At 52.0% G+C, this 20,183-nt stretch overlaps 1 protein-coding gene across 1 annotated transcript; it reads right to left on the bottom strand.

Moving 5' to 3' along the window:
* Window positions 1-5,790: 5,790 nt before the first annotated feature.
* Window positions 5,791-20,178, bottom strand: TUBGCP2 (tubulin gamma complex component 2; the record flags this gene model as incomplete). The annotated part of the gene is made up of 16 exons (XM_060263806.1): window positions 5,791-6,133; window positions 6,228-6,391; window positions 6,666-6,794; window positions 6,885-7,028; window positions 7,777-7,897; window positions 8,345-8,473; window positions 8,722-8,894; window positions 11,163-11,343; window positions 12,236-12,416; window positions 13,229-13,374; window positions 13,737-13,926; window positions 14,737-14,936; window positions 15,804-16,011; window positions 18,227-18,386; window positions 19,747-19,917; window positions 20,149-20,178. Coding segments are annotated over 16 exons (2,448 nt in total), but the record flags the coding sequence as incomplete, so codon positions are not given.
* Between the last annotated feature and the right edge of the window lie 5 nt (window positions 20,179-20,183).

The raw sequence follows: 20,183 nt of genomic DNA, 5'->3' as shown, positions 1-20,183 counted from the left end.
TGGAATCTTAGAATCCTAGAGCTGGAAGGGACCTCCAGGGTCATCGAGTCCAGCCCCCTGCACAATGCAGGAAACCCACGAACACCTCCCCCTAAATTCATAGGATCGTCATCGCTGGCAGATGGCCATGTAGCCTCTGTTGAAAAACCTCCAAAGGAGAACCCACCACCTCCAGAGGAGGAAAACTGTTCCACTAAGGAATTGCTCTAACAGTCATGGAATCTTAGAATCCTAGAGCTGGAAAGAACCTCCAGGGTCATTTAGTCCAACCCCCTGCACAATGCAGGAAACCTACAAACACCTCTCCCTAAACTCACAGGATCATCATTGCTGTCAGATGGCCATCTAGCCTCTGTTAAAAAACCTCCAAGGAAAGAGAGCCCACCACCTCCCAAGGAAGAAGCCTGTTCCACTGAGGAACCGCTCTAACAATCAGGCAGTTCATAGAATCACAGAGTTGGAAGGGACCTCCAGGGTCATTTAGTCCAACCCCCTGCACAATGCAGGAACCTCCCCCTAAATTCACAGGATCCTCATTGCTGTCAGATGGCCATCCAGCCTCTGTTGAAAAACCTCCAAGGAAGGAGAGCCCACCACCTCCAAGGAGGAAGCCTGTTCCACTGAGGAACCGCTCTAACAATCAGGCAGTTCATAGAATCATAGAGTTGGAAGGGACCTCCAGGGTCATTTAGTCCAACCCCCTGCACAATGCAGGAAACTCACAAACACCTCCCCCTAAATTCACAGGATCTTCATCGCTGTCAGATGGCCATCTAGCCTCTGTTGAAAAACCCCCAAGGAAGGAGAGCGCACCACCTCCCAAGGAGGAAGCCTGTCCCACTGAGGAACTGCTCTAACAGTCATAGATTCATAGAGTTGGAAGGGACCTCCAGGGCCATCTTGTCCAGCCCCCTGCACAATGCAGGAAACCCACAAACACCTCCCCCTAAATTCACAGGATCTTCATTGCTGTCAGATGGCCATCTAGCCTCTGCTGAAAAACCTCCAAGGAAGGAGAGCCCACCACCTCCCGAGGAGAAAGCCTGTTCCACTGAGGAATCGCTCTAACAGTCATAGAATCCTAGAGCTGGAAGTGACCTCCAGGGTCATCTAGTCCAACCACCTGCACAATGCAGGAAACTCACAAACACCTCCCCCTAAATTCACAGGATCTTCATCACTGTCAGAGGGCCATCCAGCCTCTGTTGAAAAACCTCCCAGGAAGAAGGGAACCAGACTTCTGAGTGAGGCGAGAAACCCACAAACTAGAAGCCAATGTGGCTTTTCCAGAAGACAGAGCTGAAGAACAGAAATGACGCCCTCCAGGATGTTATCCACATTCACATCTGCATCTATTAGAGAAGCGGTGTCAAACATGCGGCCCAGAGGCCAAATTAGGCCCCTGGAGGGCTTCTACCAGGCCCCTGAGTGACTGGCTGTCATCTGCTTCCTTCTCTCTCTCTCTTGCTTCCTTCTGCATTTCAGCTTGCTTTGTAAGACTTGCTTAATCACACAGGAGCTACAGAGCAAAACCTCTATTTCCTCCTTTCACCCCCCCGTGGGGGGGGGGAGGAAGAGCTTGCTTTGCCAGGCTCTCTCAATCACACAGCAGAGCTACTGAGTCAGGCCTCTCTTCCTTCTATTGGCTGGTCACCTGGGGAAGCAAGGAAAGAGCCAGAGCTTCCTCTGCCCAGTTCCCTGGATCCCATAGGAAAAATACAACGAAAGCACCTTTAAGACCAACAAGTGCTCAAGTTTTAAGTTAAAAAAACCTTTAATTGTGTTTGTGTCCTTTATAAAGTTTATATCTCTGCTACCTAATCTTAACTAGGTACACACATGGCCTGGCCCAACAAGGTCTCATTTATGGCAGATTTGGCCCTCATTACAAACCCCTGTATTAGAGGAAGTGTTCGCCTCAGCAGTCTCTAAACCAAGACCTCTCCCTGCCTGTTTGATAAGATCGTTATTCTGTTCTGGAAAGTTCAACTGCCTCAAGAGCCATTTTCAACAAGGGTTTAACGGCTAAGATAGGAGAGCTCCTGTGTTTTCCCTCCAGTGAGTCCCCCCCTCCCCACGGGGCTGCTGAGTGAAAGTCTGCCCCAACATCTAAGTAGAGGCCAGGACGGTTCCAGTTCATGGCAGCGGAGAAGACGGACACACTCCTGTGGGGCAACTCGGGCACTGGGGGAAGGGAGATGCAAAGGCCCACCTAAGGTGCTCCTGCACTCTCGCCCTTTCCGGCTGCATCACACTCTGCCCCCCATATTGCCAGGTTCTGATCCGCGCTGAGGGCTGCTGTGCTCTCTGCTGCCCATAGCACTGCCTTCAGCATCTCCAGAGTGGAAATCCTCCATCCCTTCTGACCCAGGACGTATCCCAAAGCCCAGCTCACCAAGCCCCATGGGGACAGTAGCCTCCCTTCCCCCTACACAAAGGAGAGGCCCTTCTCCCTCTGGGGCTCTGAACAACTCCGCACTGTTCTGGGAAGGAGAAAGCTCTGCAATAACCAGCAGGGGCCCCTGACTGGTCACCTTGCAGAACGCAAGCTGAGTCCCCTCAGCAAAAGTCGGTTACATGCACATCCTACACTTCCCCTTCTCTCAACATTTGGCACTTCTAAAATGTTAACCCCCCGCCCCTCCCCCAATATCTTGACATAATGGCTGCATTCTGCTAAAGTTAACAGCCTTTTTCATCCGCTGCTCAGGTTGTAACATGAAATGACATATTTTCTCATTTAGAACGCAGTGACAGGTCCCATCCACAAGATATACCTTAAGAATATAAAAGCAGCCATGTTGGATCAGGCCAATGGCCCCTCCAGTCCAATACTCTGTGTCACATAAGAACATAACAGAAGCCATGTTGGATCAGGCCAATGGCCCCTCCAGTCCAATACTCTGTGTCACATAAGAACATAAGAGAAGCCATGTCGGATCAGGCCAACGGCCCATCCAGTCCAACACTATGGGTCACATAAGAACTTAAGAGAAACCATGTTGGATCAGGCCAGTGGCCCAGCCAGTCCAACACTCTGTGTCAGATAAGAACATCAGAGAAGCCATGTTGGATCAGGCCAGTGGCCCCTCCAGTCCAATACTCTGTGTCACATAAGAACATAAGAGAAGCCATGTTGGATCAGGCCAGTGGCCCCTCCAGTCCAACACTCTGTCACATAAGAACATAAGAGAAGCCATGTCGGATCAGGCCAACGGCCCATCCAGTCCAACACTCTGGGTCACATAAGAACTTAAGAGAAACCATGTTGGATCAGGCCAGTGGCCCATCCAGTCCAACACTCTGTGTTACATAAGAACATAAGAGAAGCCCTGTTGGATCAGGCCAAAGGCCCCTCCAGTCCAACACTCTGTGTCACATAAGAGAAGCCATGTTGGATCAGGCCAGTGGCCCCTCCAGTCCAATACTCTGTGTCACATAAGAGAAGCCATGTTGGATCAGGCCAGTGGCCCCTCCAGTCTAACACTCTGTGTCACATAAGAGAAGCCATGTTGGATAAGGCCAGTGGCCCCTCCAGTCCAACACTCTGTATCACACAAGAACATAAGAGAAGCTATGCTGGATCAGGCCAGTGGCCCCTCCAGTCCAACACTCTGTGTCACATAAGAACATGAAAGAAGCCCTGTTGGATCAGGCCAATGGCCCATCCAGTCCAACACACTCTGTCACACAGTGGCCAAAAAAACCCCAGGTGCCATCAGGAGGTCCATCAGTGGGGCCAGGACACTAAAAGCCCTCCCATTGTGCCCCTCCCAAGCACTTAGAATACGGAGCATCACTTGCTCCAGACATAAGAGAAGTCATGTTGGATCAGGCCAATGGCCCATCCAGTCCAACACTCTGTGTCAGATAAGAACATCAGAGAAGCCATGTTGGATCAGGCCAGTGGCCCCTCCAGTCCAATACTCTGTGTCACATAAGAACATAAGAGAAGCCATGTCGGATCAGGCCAACGGCCCATCCAGTCCAACACTCTGGGTCACATAAGAACTTAAGAGAAACCATGTTGGATCAGGCCAGTGGCCCATCCAGTCCAACACTCTGTGTTACATAAGAACATAAGAGAAGCCCTGTTGGATCAGGCCAAAGGCCCCTCCAGTCCAACACTCTGTGTCACATAAGAGAAGCCATGTTGGATCAGGCCAGTGGCCCCTCCAGTCCAATACTCTGTGTCACATAAGAGAAGCCATGTTGGATCAGGCCAGTGGCCCCTCCAGTCTAACACTCTGTGTCACATAAGAGAAGCCATGTTGGATAAGGCCAGTGGCCCCTCCAGTCCAACACTCTGTATCACACAAGAACATAAGAGAAGCTATGCTGGATCAGGCCAGTGGCCCCTCCAGTCCAACACTCTGTGTCACATAAGAACATGAAAGAAGCCCTGTTGGATCAGGCCAATGGCCCATCCAGTCCAACACACTCTGTCACACAGTGGCCAAAAAAACCCCAGGTGCCATCAGGAGGTCCATCAGTGGGGCCAGGACACTAAAAGCCCTCCCATTGTGCCCCTCCCAAGCACTTAGAATACGGAGCATCACTTGCTCCAGACATAAGAGAAGTCATGTTGGATCAGGCCAATGGCCCATCCAATCCAACACTCTGTGTCACATAAGAACATAAGAGAAGCCCTGTTGGATCAGGCCAGTGGCCCCTGCAGTCCAACACTGTGTCACATAAGAACGTAAGAGAAGCCCTGTTGGATCAGGCCAATGGCCCCTCCAGTCCAATACTCTCTGTCACACAATGGCCAAAATCCAAGTGCCATCAGGAAATCCACCAGTGAGGCCAGAACTCCGGAAGCCGTCCCACTCTTGCCCCTCCGCCAAAGCCCAAGACAGAGCATCACAGCCCCAGATAGCAAGTTCAATCTACCCCTGTAGCTAATAGCCACTGTTGGACCTCTGCTCCATAGGTTTATCCAATCCCCTCTTAAAGCTATGCTTATAGCCACTTCCTGCAGCAGTGAATTCATGTTAATTACTCTTTGGGCAAAAAAGTAATTATTCTTATTTTACCTGATATATGGAAGCACCGTTGGACATCCGCTGGGGGATTTCCTCCCCCCAAGAGTCATGTACAACAACCACCAGTGTCCAGCCCTTTACTTTCTTCAGCAAGTGATTAAAATGTGAAATCTGCTGCCAGAGGATGTGGTGATGGCCACAGAAATAAACAATTTGAAAAGGGGATTAGACCGATTCATGGAGAAAAGGTCTGTCAGCAGCTATTAGCCATGGTGACTTCAGGGAACCTCCACATTCACTGGGCCACCTGTTGCCTTAATAGTCTATACCAGGGGTGGCCAACGGAAGCTCTCCAGATGTTTTTGCCTACAACTCCCATCAGCCCCAGCCAGGATGGCCAATGGCTGGGGCTGCTGGGAGTTGTAGGCAAAAAACATCTGGAGAGCTACCATTGGCCATCCCTGGTCTATACCCACAATAGTCTATCAATGTGATGTAAAGAGACCACGCAGCAAAACAGATTGTCCTTCGAGTGCCTTCCCACAGTCTCCCCTGCACGCAGTTAGTGTCTGTTGAACTTGCTGTGGCATTCTTTGGCAGAAACAGAGCAGCAAGGTATAGATGGCTCTTCCTCCCCTCTGGGCATGCAGTCTGTGCTGTGACCTTAGAAAGAAGGCACCAGCACTAGACCCCAGCTCTGCAAAGACGCAAAACTCAGCAAGTGTAATTGTGAATGCCCCCCCACCCCCGGAGCAGCAACTGTCTTGCCCTGACTGCTCCAAGGAGGCTGGAGACGCGTGCATCAGAATACCACTAAAGATTTTTATTTTCAAGTAAAACACACAACTGTACAAGTTAGTTTTGTGTATAAAAGTGTGGATGCCCCTCAGAAACAGAATCCATTCCACATCCACCTTCCAGCAACAGCCGCTGGGCCTTGCGCTTCAAGCTTCGACTGCTGCTGCGCCGGGAGCACATCTGCCCTCTCAGCCCCTCCCCTGGGGAAATGCTCTTCAGTGGGAGGGCGTCACTGAGCAGCAGCCACAAGGACGACTCGGGGAGGAGGTGCTGCTTGGGAGGCTGCCTTCTGGCTCCGCTCGGCAGACAGGTGCTCCAAGCGCTCTGTGTAGAAGCCGTTGAAGTCCAGCCTAGAGAAGAAAGGAGGGGAGGGAAGTGCCCTGGAGAGGGGCCCTGACCCCAGCCATTTCTGGGCCCCCCAAGTGGGGGTGAGAGCTGGCTCACCTGTAGATGATGTTGATCATGCTGTGCTCACAGTCATTGGTGCTGTAAAGGCTCAGCTTGTCCAGGAGGTCCAGGAGGTGGGCGGAGAAGTTGCTGTCAAACTTGTTGATGGTGGCTTCGAAGCCCGAAGTCAGGTGCAAGGTGTCTGCGTGCTCGGCTAGGAGCTGAAGGGCAGCCAAACACAGCAACTCTCAGAGGCAGAGGGACTACAGGCCGTGTGACAGCCACTTCTGAACATGGCCTCGCATGGAATAAAATCCCTGGCCCAACAAGGTCCGCAGCACTGACCCCTCATGCTGGCAACCATGTCTCAGATCACTCCCCCCACCCCAGAGGCTTCTGGCTGCAGAGACTGAGGATCAAACCTTTGTGGCCTTCCACGTGCCAGGTGGATGCTCCATGGCTGTGAGCTAACCCCCCCCCCTTCCCTCCTCTTACCCTGTTGGCCAGCTGCTTCCGTGCAGACTCCTCCACACGCTCCTGCTCAGTAGGTGGGCCCCGCATGGTCCCATGTTCCACCGTGAGACGGCCTAGCTCATTATCCAGTTTCATGCTGTGGGAGAACCTCTGGAGGGGGGGCAGAGGGAGGCAAAGAGTCCTGAGCCTAGAGCTCCACCCCCAGCCTTCTGCGCTTCCCGCCGGTGCACCAAGTCCTACCTGCATACAGTTGGTGAACATGACACAGACGGACATCATCTTGGAGAAGATCTTCAGCAGCTCCGGGTTGGTCAACATGCAGTCCTTCAAGCAGTTGTCGAGAAAGCTTGTGTGATGGCTCAAGACATCATCTATGTTGGAGGCCTGTTGGACACAGCAAAGAAACCAGTCGAGCTCCCCAGCGGTTCCTGGATGAGCCTACAACAGCAGCAAAAGTCGTCTGTATGACAGCACAGGCCTCCTCTTGGAGGAGTGTTCAGACAGACCACTTCCCATCATTCCTTCCACTCACTCGCCCACGGAGGGCCGCTGTGGGCTCCACACTGGGTTGAGGCATGTCCCAGGGAGAATGAAGCAGCCCTCAGAGTCAGGGGCTCTGTACGCAAGAAGCCCTGCTCAGCAGAAGCCGCCACTGCACCCCCTCGGGAGACCTCTTCCTCGACAAAGTCACCCACAGCAAGCACCAGAAAGGGGCTGGGCATGGTATGGGACACAGCTCCCCATTTCTCATTGCTCTGCTTCAGCAAAGGCAGTAAAACAGAAGGTCTGAAGCCACTTCCGGCCCTCCCTGTGGCTGCACAGAACCACTTGGCAATCTGCAGACAAGAAGGCAGCCCACACTGGCACGTCAGCCTCTCTCTAGCAGAACCAAAAGCTCTTCAGTACTTTGCTGTTCTCTCTCCTGGGCTGGTGAGGAGGGATTCAAATTAGCCTTGCTTTCTTAAACCACAACATCCCCAGGCAGTGGGGGGATAGGAAGGAAAGAACATAGCTTAAAGGTCCCTGATTTCATCCTGACAGAAGACAGCGGAGGTGGGCAGGATTTCTGCTTCTAGTGCATGCTGCTGCCCATCTCCTGAAAAGAACAGGATCCATTCCATCTCAGCCTCACCGACTTGAGATTCTTCTCCAGGATGTGCCACGTGGGCTCCATCACTTCAAACATCATGTAGTACTGGATGTTCTGCACAAAGTTGAGCATGCGTTGGCGCAGAGTGAAGGCACCTGCAAACCTAGGGAGAAGAGGGGACTGTGAGGGCCGGAGCTGCCTTTCCTCAGAAGGGAACGGGGCGGTGGAGGGGGCACAGAGAGCACCACCATGAGGAGGGCTGCTGGTTGGAGTCAGACAGCATCAAATGAGCCTCTGCTCTGTTGGGGCTCCAGAAACAAAAGGTGACGCTGTGGTTCTGAACACCCCATCAAGGCAGGCAAAAGGCCTCCACCTCCTGCCCACAGCAGCTGCTGCAAAGGCTCCCTCTGCCCCAAAACTCCTTCTGGGAGGAAGCCAGATGAAGGACAGTGCCGGAGGAGTACCAGACCACAGGCCAACTGAACACCATCAGGCAACTTCCTGCAGCTCGCAAAGAGCTCCACAGTCTCACATGGAAAGCTGTGGCTGCTCCCCACAAGCAAGGCTGAGGAAAGAGAAGCCCAGCAACCAGAGAGAGCAAAAGCCTCACCACTTGGAGGAATGCAGCGAATACTGCTTGGCTGCTTTGCTGCTGATCCAGACGTTGCACAGCTGCCGCTCCACGTGCTTGCAGTAAAACATGTGCCGGAAGAGCATTTGGTAGCGGGTCAAGGCCTTCCTGAAAATCCAACACAAGGCCTGCAGTGCAGAGAAACCCCTTGGCAGAAGGCGATGTCAGCTGGGCTGCGGAGGGTCCCTGCACCAGAGCCTGCCTGACCACCCACTACCCCCTTCCCCCAGGGCCCTCAGGGAAGCCGAAACCTCACCTCCATCACTGCCGGGACCCACTGTCGCTCGGTGACCCCAATGAAGATCCGTTAGCCAGAGCCAAAACAGCCAGTTTGCCTGGGAGAGAGCAGGACATACCTGTTGATGATCAGAGAGAGCGGCCATTTGACAATGTAATCAAAAGAGAAAGCTTCCAGGCCACTCAGGGAAAGCTCAGTGGGTTCTGCATGGATAATGGCCTTTTCCTGCTTGGTTTCAATGGCGAGGACTCTCAAGAGCTGCGTGATGAGGTCATGCGGCATTAGATCGATCTGGAAAGAGATACCAGGAGGAAAAAAACCATGTCACGAAGCAAGAGGCTACGCCAGACACAGAAATGCAAGCCTGGTGTCAGGGATAAAAGCAAACCCAAACAGCCAGGAGCACCCCCCGCCCCCAAAATAGTCAGCTGCATCTAGGTGCCAGGAGAAGGGCGAGGAGATTGGAGGATGTGGCGGCTCCTTAGGGCTTTTGTCCTCTGAGCAGAAAATGAGGACATCTCATCACATGGAAACAAGAGCATGTGTCACCCTGCGAGTTTGTTATCTCCAATCTGGCAATCTCAGTCCCATGATTTTCCAGACGATCAAGTTCATTCTCAGCAGATACACAGACTAAACACAACATAGCAACCAAGGATCCAGTAGGAAATACTTGGAACATGTGTGCAAAAAGATTGCCCAAAGTTCAAGACATCCACACTGTCAATACTAGGTTTGTGAATGTTTTCTGTGGTTACTAAAATAAAAACCTGCATCACATCAGGTCCCAAGGACTTGAAGAAGACAGAAGATACTGGATTTATATCCCACCCTATATTCTGAATCTCAGAGTCTCTCCTTTACCTTCCCCCCACCCCCACAACAGAAACCCTGTGAGGTAAGTGGGGCTGAGAACGCTCTTACAAGCAGCTGCCCTTTCAAGGACAACTCCTACCAGAGCTATGGTAAGAGTCCACGTCCTTAACCACTAAGAACATAAGAGAAGCCATGTTGGATCCAGCCAATGGCCCATCCAGTCCAACCCTCTGTGTCACACTGGCAAAAAAAAAAACCCAAGTGCCATCAGGAGGTTCACAAGTGGGTCTAGAAACCCTTTCACTTTGGGGACTTCCGGGGTTTGTAGTATCATCTAGCTGTCTTGACATTATGACCCTTAAAAGGCGTGGGAGTATCACAAGTTCAGTTACCCAGACAAGCTCAGCTACCAGACCCTTGAGTGTCTGGAAAACAAAGATGTTCTCACATGCGTCACACTGAGACAGGTTACTTCTGGATATTTGCTAAGCTATGGAGGATTTTTGTATACTAAGCAGAATATTTTGCATGCTTCCTGTGAGAAGCTTTCTTGTTGCTATAGCTTCTTTCTCTACTTTCTCTTGTAAACCTCTATCATGTCACCCCGCAGTCGACGTTTCCCCAAGCTAAAGAGCCCCAAGTGTTTTAACCTTTCTTCATAGGGAAAGTGTTCCAAACCTTTAATCATTCTAGTTGCCCTTTTCTGGACTTTCTCCAATGCTATAATATCCTTTTTGAGGTGCAGTGACCAAAATTGTACACAATATTCCAAATGAGTCCGCACCATCGATTTACACAGGGGCATTATGATACTGGTTGATTTGTTTTCAATTCCCTTCCTAATAATTCCCAGCATGGTGTTGGCCTTTTTTATTGCAACTGCACACTGTCTTGACATTTTCAGTGAGTTATCTACCACTCACAACCCCAAGATCTCTCTCTTGGTCAGTCTCTGCCAGTTCACATCTCATCAACTTGTATTTGTAGCTGGGATTCTTGGCCCCAATGTGCATTACTTTGCACTTCACCACAAATTTTTATTGTTGGTCTTTATGCTTTTTGCAATATGCTCCTCATAGTCCCTTTTTGCCTGCCTGATCAGTCTTGCATTTGATTTGCCACAGCCTGTGTTCCCTTTTATTAATCTCACTTGGACTAGCTTTTCACCGCTGGAAAACCAAGCTGGCTCTCTTGTGTATTTTCTCGCTACAATATAGACTGACATGACAGCTGGAGACAGAACCTCCTCCTCTCCTTCCCCCACTGGAGGCTTTGTAGTGAAAAGCTGCTATTGAATCGTGCCTGTGCTTGCAATTTGTGTGATGCTTTAGATCTACTGAGGAAGACAGCAGCAGATGGCCAGACACCACTGGCGGTTCACAGAGGAACAGACCCTACGGCAAGGCCTCTGAGAATCACTTCAGACCAAGATTAAGATGCTCTTGTTTTCACATTAAGAGTTTAGCAGCAATGGGTATTAATTACTCTTGCAAGCCATCATCAGAACTCCCATCCCAGAGGGGAGCACGAAGCAGCTGCTGGGTGTGGGGAATGACAGGCTGGGAGGGGGGAGACTGCAACCCTTCCCAAATGGCCCCTCAGCCCCTTCCAGCAGCCACCTGAGCTCCAGGCACCTACCCATCACAGCCTCCGAAGCCCACAGCTGAGCTTGCCCACTGCAGGCCCCCTTCGTAATGGAGAGGCCATGTGCCAGGAAAATGGACAGGAAATTCAGGCGCTCACCTTTAAGTCATCCTTGAATGGGTCTGTGTTTGCTGTGCTCATTCTCAAGGCTAATTCCAGCAGAGCCTCCAGTCTGGTGGGGATGATGTCCTCCACGGGCTTTTTCAGCTCTTCTTCTGTGAGGTCCATGAAATGCACGTAGAAGTCACCCTGGTCCATCAGGAAGTAATGCTTGATCGACCTGCTAGTCCAAATGGGGCCAGTTAATGAGCCAAGACAGGAAATCAAGACACAACCCAGGCAAAAGCAAAATGTCGTATGGAAGGCCAGCCGCACGGAGAGCCAAGGGGTGGAAGCCTGTGCCACATTCTACTGACGAGACGCAGCAAATGAGCCCCACAATTCAGGCAGAGGGATTTCCAGTTCACCCTGACAGTTCAGTTCCAGAGTACAGTTCTGAAACCATTTTGTCTCTACTCGGATAGCCTCTTGTCAGAACTCAGAACTGATTAGCATTTGGATGAGAGTCCACCCAGGAGTTCAGGGTTGCTATGCATAGAGGCAGGCAATGGAAAACCACTGCAAAACATTTCTGGCCTTGAAAACTCTAGAGTCACCATAGAGCTGTGACTTGATGTTAAGAAGAGAGATAGGAAAGCATGAAAAATAGTGATTCATATTTTTCCCTGCCCCAAAAGGGCGAGCTGCAAATCTTGGGGCTGGGGGAGGGGCATCAATTATAGCACTATTTCTGGGAGTAGTGGAGGGGCCTCTCAGGATTCCAGTCACTGGGGGGGGGGGGGATGCCAGACCCCTGAAGCTCCCTGCATAAGGAACATCAAGTGCAGGGGCGGGGGGCTTTGGGACACAGCATTTGTGAACTTTTGCCAAAGTTTCCCCTGCAGCTAAAACATAAGCATAACACAAGAGGTGCTGAGGTTGTCGGTATCCCCATTCTGCACTCTGGTGATTTGGAAGGTCAATCATGGCTTCCGTTTCATGCAAAACTTTTTCCAAAGTCCCGGGTAACTGCAATGCTCCACCAGACACGTGTCGCAGCAAGCCAACATGCAATGAAAAGAACACTCCAAAATGCTTAAAAACTCCTGCGATGGAGGAAGAAGGAAACAAACCTTAAGCGGGCCACCAGCTCTTTTTCTTCCATCAGGAAATCGAGCAGGACTTTGCTGGCATAGTTATAGGCTTTCTCGATCTGCTCCACATATTCCCGCTCCTTTAAAGTATAGATGACCTCTTTTGCCACCGGACACGTAACATCCTGGCCACACTCCCGCACGACGTTTAAATATTTCCCTAAAGGAAGGGTGGAGCAAAACTCTGGTGAAGGTGGAGAACAGGCGACCTTGGCCTTGGCCAGAGGAAAGACCCTTCTGGGGAGCCCAGTCATCCTCAGCTGTGGCAGGCAGGAACTTGAAAGCTCAATAAGGTCCAGACAAACTCCCACTGAAGGCAGATGACTCAACAGGCCAAAGAAGTCAGTGCCAAATTAGGTCTGGCCAGTTGTTTCAGTGCAGCTGGGCACTGCTCACGAACTGCACTCCGTTACGTGGCACCACCTCCTCCTCCAGCACCCTGAGACAGCAGAGGGGGGCAGAGGGACGGTCCTCCCGCTTGGGTGGGGGAGGCAGAAAGGAGGCCAAGCAGAACCAGCCAGGCAGGCACACCAACTGGCCTGTGTTGCTGGGTTGGGGATGGTGACCCCCCGAATGCAGCCCAGGGGGTTGGCATGCAGAAGGCCTGACCAGTCCAGCCTCAGAATGGAATCAACCAGTGTGGGGGTGAATGTTGAAGGCTGCTGAAAATCTCCAGGCACACAAAAGTAATTCTGCAACAGGGAGCTCAGTTCTGAATAAGCCATGGAGCAAATTATGGTCTGATCTTTTCATAAATTCTTAATATTCTGCCTTGAAGATTCTTAAGTGATAAGCATCTCTGCTTAAGACATATGCTAGGTATGTCACCCTCTCACACTCCAAAAAACAGCTGTGAAAATGAACAAGCTATAAAAGTATTTTGAATTCCCAGACACAAAGCTACAGCTTTGGGTGCCTGGAACTTCTCTGACATCCAGATGAGTTGTGTTCTGTGAGCTCTCCATTCCTTACCTGTGCTAAGTATTTTGTCTCCGATCTTCTGTAGGAAGGAGGGAATCTGTTGTTGAACAATGGTGTATCTTTGATCCCAGTATTTATCATTATAATCCTCCTGGATCTTTTCCTTCTGCAGCTCATGTTCTTCTACCATGAACTCACTGCAGAATTAAAACAGGTGAGTATCTGAAGGAAGGCACAGAGAAGGTTGGCGGGAAGGAGGCTGCAATGCAGAGACTGGGGGGAGGGTGTCTACCAGGTTGTCAGGGTCCTTCTTCCGGTTACAGCCAGGACACCAGACTGTTCAGGGCGTGCAATTCTGCAAGATTTTTCAATCAAGCAAAGCCAGTTTCCCCCCTCTAACCTGCGTACTACAGTTTATAATTACAGATAATACCAAAACAAAAAGTTCTGCCAACCTGAATGAGAAAAAGCTTCCCGTATGCAAGCACCCCCTTCCAGCCACACAATTCTGCTGCTACTAACCCCGGCTGCCGGGAAGAGCAAGGCACGATGAGCATACCTGTAAGGATCGTTGATAATCCCTCTGTAGATCCACTTCTCCAGGATTTCAAAGTAGGGGACGCTGGCAGCCTTGGTGAGGTACAGGCACAGCTCCTGCGCCTGGCTGTCGCCTGTGTAGTTGAACGTCTTGTCGTGGAGCAAGCTGAGCGTCGAGCCTCCCAGGCACTCCCCTTTGTCCACAGAAGCAGCTGGGGGGGAAAGGAAAAAGGGCTTCATTTACTCCCCTAAAAACACAAACCATCTGCAGCGACTGCCTTGCTGTCTTGGGGTTGGACCTGGCCCAGATTTCTGTGGGGATTTTAACCAACTCCTCCTGCCAAGACAGCCCCCAAACCACCCCCCCCTTCAGATGCTGCTCCTGGGGGACCCCTAGAAATAGGGGGGGTTGGGGGGAGGGATCAAAGTTCTCCTGCTGGAGGGGGGTAGATCTGCAGAGAAATCTAGGTGAGCCCAAGTCCTGGACTCCTGCAAGTTCCATTCATTCCCCAAAGGGGCCATCCAGGAGAGACGGCTCTCTCCACTGTGCCAGAACACCTGATTCACCAACCAGCATCAACCACCCCCTTTTCTAAACAAGCCTCGGTGCGGCAAGATCTTCATCTCCATCTCAATTCCGAACGGGTTCCAGGGTCAGCGTTATTGCATCTTTGCCCACTGTGGCCTGAAAAGATGCTCCTGAGAGCCTGGAAGCGGAGTCCTCCTGAAGCAATGTCCGAAGCACGCTACCCAGGCTCCCTGACCTTACGGGTATGTGTGCGCAACTCTCTGTGAAGCTGCAGGCAAGTAGTGCCTCGTCTGCTCCAATCAGCCCAGCCCCATCCTGAAGCCAAAGATCTGGCTAGGCAAGAGAGGCTGCATTCTCACTCAGTACACCAGGGATTAAGTGATCTGGGGCCCTGGCGTTGAGGCCGAAGGAAAAACGGAGTGTTTCAGAGGAGGACATGTGCCAGAGCCCTCCCCCCAGCCAGAGGGAGAGATAGACAATGGCGCCCCCTCACCCAGCGAGGCCAGGATCTCCAGGGTCCGCATGGTGGGCTGGATGTAGAACCAGAGCTTCTGGAGAGAGAGCAGTCCTTGGCGCTGCAGGTGCTCCAGCTGGGTGATCAGGATCATGTACTCTTTCACCAGGGTCCTCATGGCGGCTGCCAGAGCGTGGTTCACCTGCCCGTACTCAAAGGAGGACTTCTCCTCTATGAACCTGGGGAGAAGCAGAAGTCAGAGGCCCCCCCATGGCCACACTGAGGGACAGTGCAGAGCAGCAGAGGAACCAGGGAATGCTGGAGCGAAGCGAGGAAGAAGGAAAACCAGGAGACCCCCTCCCTGCCTCAGTGAGGAGACATCTCCTGGGCAAGCCCCAAGGGCGGCGGTGGCAGCAGCAGCAGGTGCCCTCTCACAGGCCGTGAGCACAACAGTGCCCTGGTAGAGGGGTGCCAACTGCTGCATGGGCAGAGTGACGTCTGAGATGACAAGTTGAGACGAGTACCTGATTCCTCGTCTGAAGAAGTGTGCATGTACACATGAATGCATACATTCTGAATAAAACTTTGTTGGTCTTAAAGGTGCGACTTGACTCCTACTTTAAACTATTTAACTGTTATTGTGAAACAGGAACATTACATCTTGAGATGGTAGTGGGAGCATTGCCTACTGGTGACTGCTTGGCTTCCCATCCCTGCTTGAGAGTAGCCTGCCCCAGGGCCTGTGGGAGCCAAGCGGCCCTCGCTCAGAAATGGCATCTGAAAGCCCTTTTGGAGAAAGGCCTCTCCTGACAGTGACATTTACTTATTTACAGGAAGAACTGCTTCCTCTGCAGAGAGCCTGTTTGACTTAAAAGGAATGAACAATTCTGTCTTAACTTAATAACCGATACGCTTTTCTTTGCTTTGCAGGATGTTTGACCCCAGTGGCCATTATCTAACTGCCTCCCCCAAGGGCACCGATATGCTACATCATCACTCACTCACTGGCCATTTATGCCAAGGACTCGCCCACCGCACAGCACCCCAGGAGCAAACTGCCACTTCCCCACCTGCGGCCTGAGAAGCCCCCAAGTGACAGCTGGTACCTTGTTACGAGGGAGTAACTTGCAGCAACGGGAAGAATCCTGGTGACCAGTTCTTTGACGGACATGTCTAAGTTAGGGTCCACAAGGAAAGTGCGGTTCTCTCTCCCAACCAGGGGCTGTGCAGTGATGTATCTGCCATCCACACCAATCAACACGTACAAGAGGTCCTCCACAACCGCAGACTCTTGGGAGGCCAGAGGTAATGATCCTGGCAATGAAGCAAAAGGATGGAACAGAGGGTTGCTTCTCATTGGTGCAAAGTCAGCTTTTCCCCCAAAGCATCTGACTTGATCTCTGCCACCTGCAAGGTGACTGGATAAAAAGGCAACTCAAAAGAGTGTTGAAAGAGGAGGGGGGAAAACCCTCCCAACAGAACCCCTCCCCCAAACTGTGAAGAGGTTGATGAGCATATAGGAAATATATTACTTTGATCCTACTATTTTTAAACAGTATAGATATTTGTATACAAAGAAAGAGCAGGTTTCACAGAACAGTCAACAGCTGTCCCTCTGAACTACCAACTGCATTTAAGAACATCAGAAGAGCTCTGATGGAGACGACCAGCGAGAGTCATAAGAACATAAGAGAAGCCATGTTAGATCAGGCCAATGGCCCATCCAGTCCAACAGTCCATCTAGTCCAGCCTCCTGCCTCACGCAGTGGCTGACTGACTCCTGTGGAGGTTCCAAAACAGGTCAGTGAGGCTGAGGCCTTCCCCAGTGTTGCCTCCTGGCACTGGGATTCACGGGTGAACTCCCTCCAAACATGGAGGTTCCCTTTAGTCACCCATCAATCTATCTAAAGTTGTCTATTTGGATATACTGCTTTCATTAGTGGTCCAACATACATTTTCAAAACACAACTTATTCTCGTGTTGAAAATGTGAACATTTGGGCCTTATGGACTTAGCCCGGTGCAATTTGGCATTCAAGCAACACACCCAAATCGCAGAAACTGTAGCTCTGTGGGGGGATCGAGCCCAGCCGCCAGTTCCTGGCAGGCTTCTCCACAGGCACAAACTCCCTTTCAAGACTTCTGCTCTGGGCAGCCCCCTACCTCTCTCCCAGGGATACATGGAACAGTCACAGCAGCAGCTAACCATCGAGTTCCAGACTGGATCTGAGGTAATGGCCAGCACACACAGAGCACTTGCCGGCCTTGAACCTCCACATCAGCTGCACCGCCTCTCCTGCTGTGCACTTCCATGATGCTTCGCTCCTCCCAGCAGGGCCTTCTGCAGGTGCAGGAAAGTTAAACAACCCCCACTCCACCTCCTGGGACAGCCTGCCTGGCTGCCTGAGGGGTCCAGAAGGCTCCCGCTCTCCTGGCATTCTGCAAACTGTGCAAAACTGAACAATTCAGAAGAGCATTTTTACAAAGGTAACAAGGCAGGACTGTGCTGGGAGGATTCAGGAAGATGCTTCAATGAAGAACAAAGGACTGGGCATACTCTGCTCTTGGAGACATCACCTCACTGTGCAATTTCTGCATCGTTTTGCAGGCCACATGGATACTCCTGCTTGGGTTATGAAACTCTAACCCTCTTCGACTGCTTATTGGGTGCCCCACCCCGTCAACTGCATTGCCTTAAAGTGTGTGACCTGCATGGAGTCTTAGTGAGAAAGACTCCCTATAACTACACAGATAAATTTGTTTTATTGGAACAATACCTGAAAAAATACTTTGTACCTGTACTGCTCTTACTTTGAGAAAAAAAGCTGACAACATCAATTTCCATGTACCCAGAGAACAGTGCACCTGACACGCCGCTCACCCACTTCAAGAGAATTTAGAAAGAAGACATCTAAACAAGAATGTTAGCTTTGCTTTTGATTTCACCTGCATAGCTGGATGAATTCATAACTCACCTTACTTAGATTACTATCTGCATTTGTGGCTTTATCGTCGTAACAGCCCCCCCTCCAGTTTACCAATCAAGACGCCTGGTCACACAATCCCCAGCAGTCGTCTCCCAGCAACTACAGCTCTGATACTGCCAAAGAGGCCAATCACTCTCTCAGCCTGGCTGACCTCACAGGGTGGGTGTGGTGGGAAGAAAACACCGGAGAGAAGATTAATGTTGTCAGCTGCTTTGAAGAAGATTTGGGTTTTATACCTTAAGGAGCCTCAGAGTGGCTTCCAATCACCTTCCCTTCCTCTCCCCACAACAGGCACCTAATGAGGTAGGAGGGGCTGGGAGAGTTCTGAGAGAACCATGACTGCCCAAGGTCGCCCAGCAGACTTCATGCAGAGGAGGAGCAGGGAATTGCACTCGGCCCTCCCGATCAGAATCAACTGCTCTTAATCACTACACCATACTGGCTTTGGATCTCCACTGGGAAGAACAGAAAACTTTAAATATCTAGATGAAGCTGCGGTGAACACATCAGCAGAGAGCTCCATGGAGACTGCGCAGGACTCACCTATGGGCACCGCTGTGTCTGTGCTCAAACTGGAGCTGGTGAGAAAATCCCCAATAAGTGCTGGTCTCTCATACACCCAGGCAGGGAACGACGGGACGGGCTGGCCGGGATTCTTCTTGTTCTGCTTCTCTCTAAGCGCCTTCCGCACAAACTCCAGAGGCTGCTGAGAGAAGAGAGGACAGGTAACACACCTGGCCTTCAAAGGGCAGCAGCAAAGGCTGGGGGGGGGAGGGGGCTGCTTGTCACCCTGGGCCTGCCTCTCAGCCTGGCTGACCTCACAGGGTGGGTGTGGTGAGAAGAAAACACCGGAGAGAAGAATGTGCCCGCCTTGCTCGCATTCTGGGTTCGGGTACTCACACACAGAATCTCATCCGTCATGGTGTTGCCCAGTTTGTGTTATTTAAAATTCCATGTAAACTTGGCTAGCCTATTCCTCACTGTTTAAGAGGAACCATCTGAACAGGACGTGACCCCTGACCTTGGACAGGCAGGTCACAGTGGTGAGTCCAGGGAGAGTTTGCCTGCTGGTTCCCAACCCTTCTGCCACAGTCTACTTGATTCCAGTGCAGAGCACAGGCTTCGTAACCCGCAGGTCAGACAAGCAGCAATGAAACTGGTGCCCGTCACCAGGCGGGAGGAGAACCTGCCGCCAATCTGTGGATGATGCTCCTCAGCTCTCTCTCACACTTCCAGCTCTTCCCAGGAAGGCTGCAGAGATCTCCCACTGGTACCGAGAGTAAATTCTGGAGGAACACTAAGAAACGGAAGCTTAAGGAGAAGACTGCAGATTTATACCCCGCCCTCCTCTCTGAAGCAGAGACTCAGAGCGGCTCACAATCTATATCTTCTCCCCCCACGACAGACACCCTGTGAGGTGGGTGGGGCTGAGTGGACTCTCCCAGAAGCTGCCCTTTCAAGGACAACCTCTGCGAGAGCTATGGCTGACCCAAGGCCATTCCAGCAGGTGCAAGTGGAAGAGTGGGGAATCAAACTCGGTTCTCCCAGATAAGAGTCCGCACACTTAACCACTACACCAAACTTAACAAGACAGAAGTGCTACTGGTGTGTGGACGTCAAGATTTAAGGAGTCTCCCATTCTGGATGCGGGTGCCCTCCTCTTGAAGGAACAGGCTTGTAGTGTTCTTGGGCCCAGCTCTGCTGTGGGAGAAGCAGCCAGCAGCTGCGGTGAAGAGCGCTGGTTAGCCAGCCTCTCCCGGGCAGAAAAGATGCGGCTGGCTGAGCAGCAGAGTGGCCAGGCCCCCTGGAATGCCCCCCATATCCCATTGCCCGGGCAGAGGAAGTCAAGGAGCCTCCTGCAGAATGCACAGAGAAGAAGCCCCACAGAGAGCTGCGTCTGATGAGGCCATTTGGGGCGGGGATGGGGCATGGCCTTGAAACAGCTGCATGGAAAGCAAGTAAAGCGACAGGGCCGGTCTTCCTTCCGGCTGCATCTTCTGCAAGCCGCCCAGGATACTGGGCCCTGATTTCAGGGCTGGCCGGGAGTCAAGGGGAGGCTGTACCTGCTGGGTGGCAGAGGCGGTGGTGACGGTGCCCAGTTGCTTGCGCAGCTCCTCCAGCTCCTGCACGGTCATCTTGGGGGCGGCGAAGGCGGCAGGGGTGGTGGTGCTGTTGGTGGTGGCTGCTGCCAGCTCTGCTCGTTCCTTGGCGTTCTGCTGCAGGTACTGGAGAGTCTGCAAAGGCCAGGGGGGCTTGGGGCTCAGGCCTGGGGTGGGGTGGCTCCCTTCTCCCCTGGAGAGTGTGCAAAGGTCAGTGGGGCCCAGGCCTGGGGTGGGGGGCTCCCTCCCTTCCCCGGAGAGTGTGCAAAGGCCCGTGGGGCTGAGGCCTGGGGTGGGGGGCTCCTCCCTTCCCCGGAGAGTGTGCAAAGGCCAGCGGGGCCCAGGCTGGGGGGGGGGGCGCCTGACCTCCTTGTGGTCGGTGAGCTGGGCGAGGAGGGAGA

The sequence above is a fragment of the Heteronotia binoei genome, unplaced genomic scaffold, assembly GCF_032191835.1.
Source record: "Heteronotia binoei isolate CCM8104 ecotype False Entrance Well unplaced genomic scaffold, APGP_CSIRO_Hbin_v1 ptg000890l, whole genome shotgun sequence".
Taxonomy (NCBI): Eukaryota; Metazoa; Chordata; class Lepidosauria; order Squamata; family Gekkonidae; genus Heteronotia; species Heteronotia binoei.
Note: the sequence above shows the minus strand (reverse complement) of the source record. Positions and strands in the feature narration are given on the sequence as shown.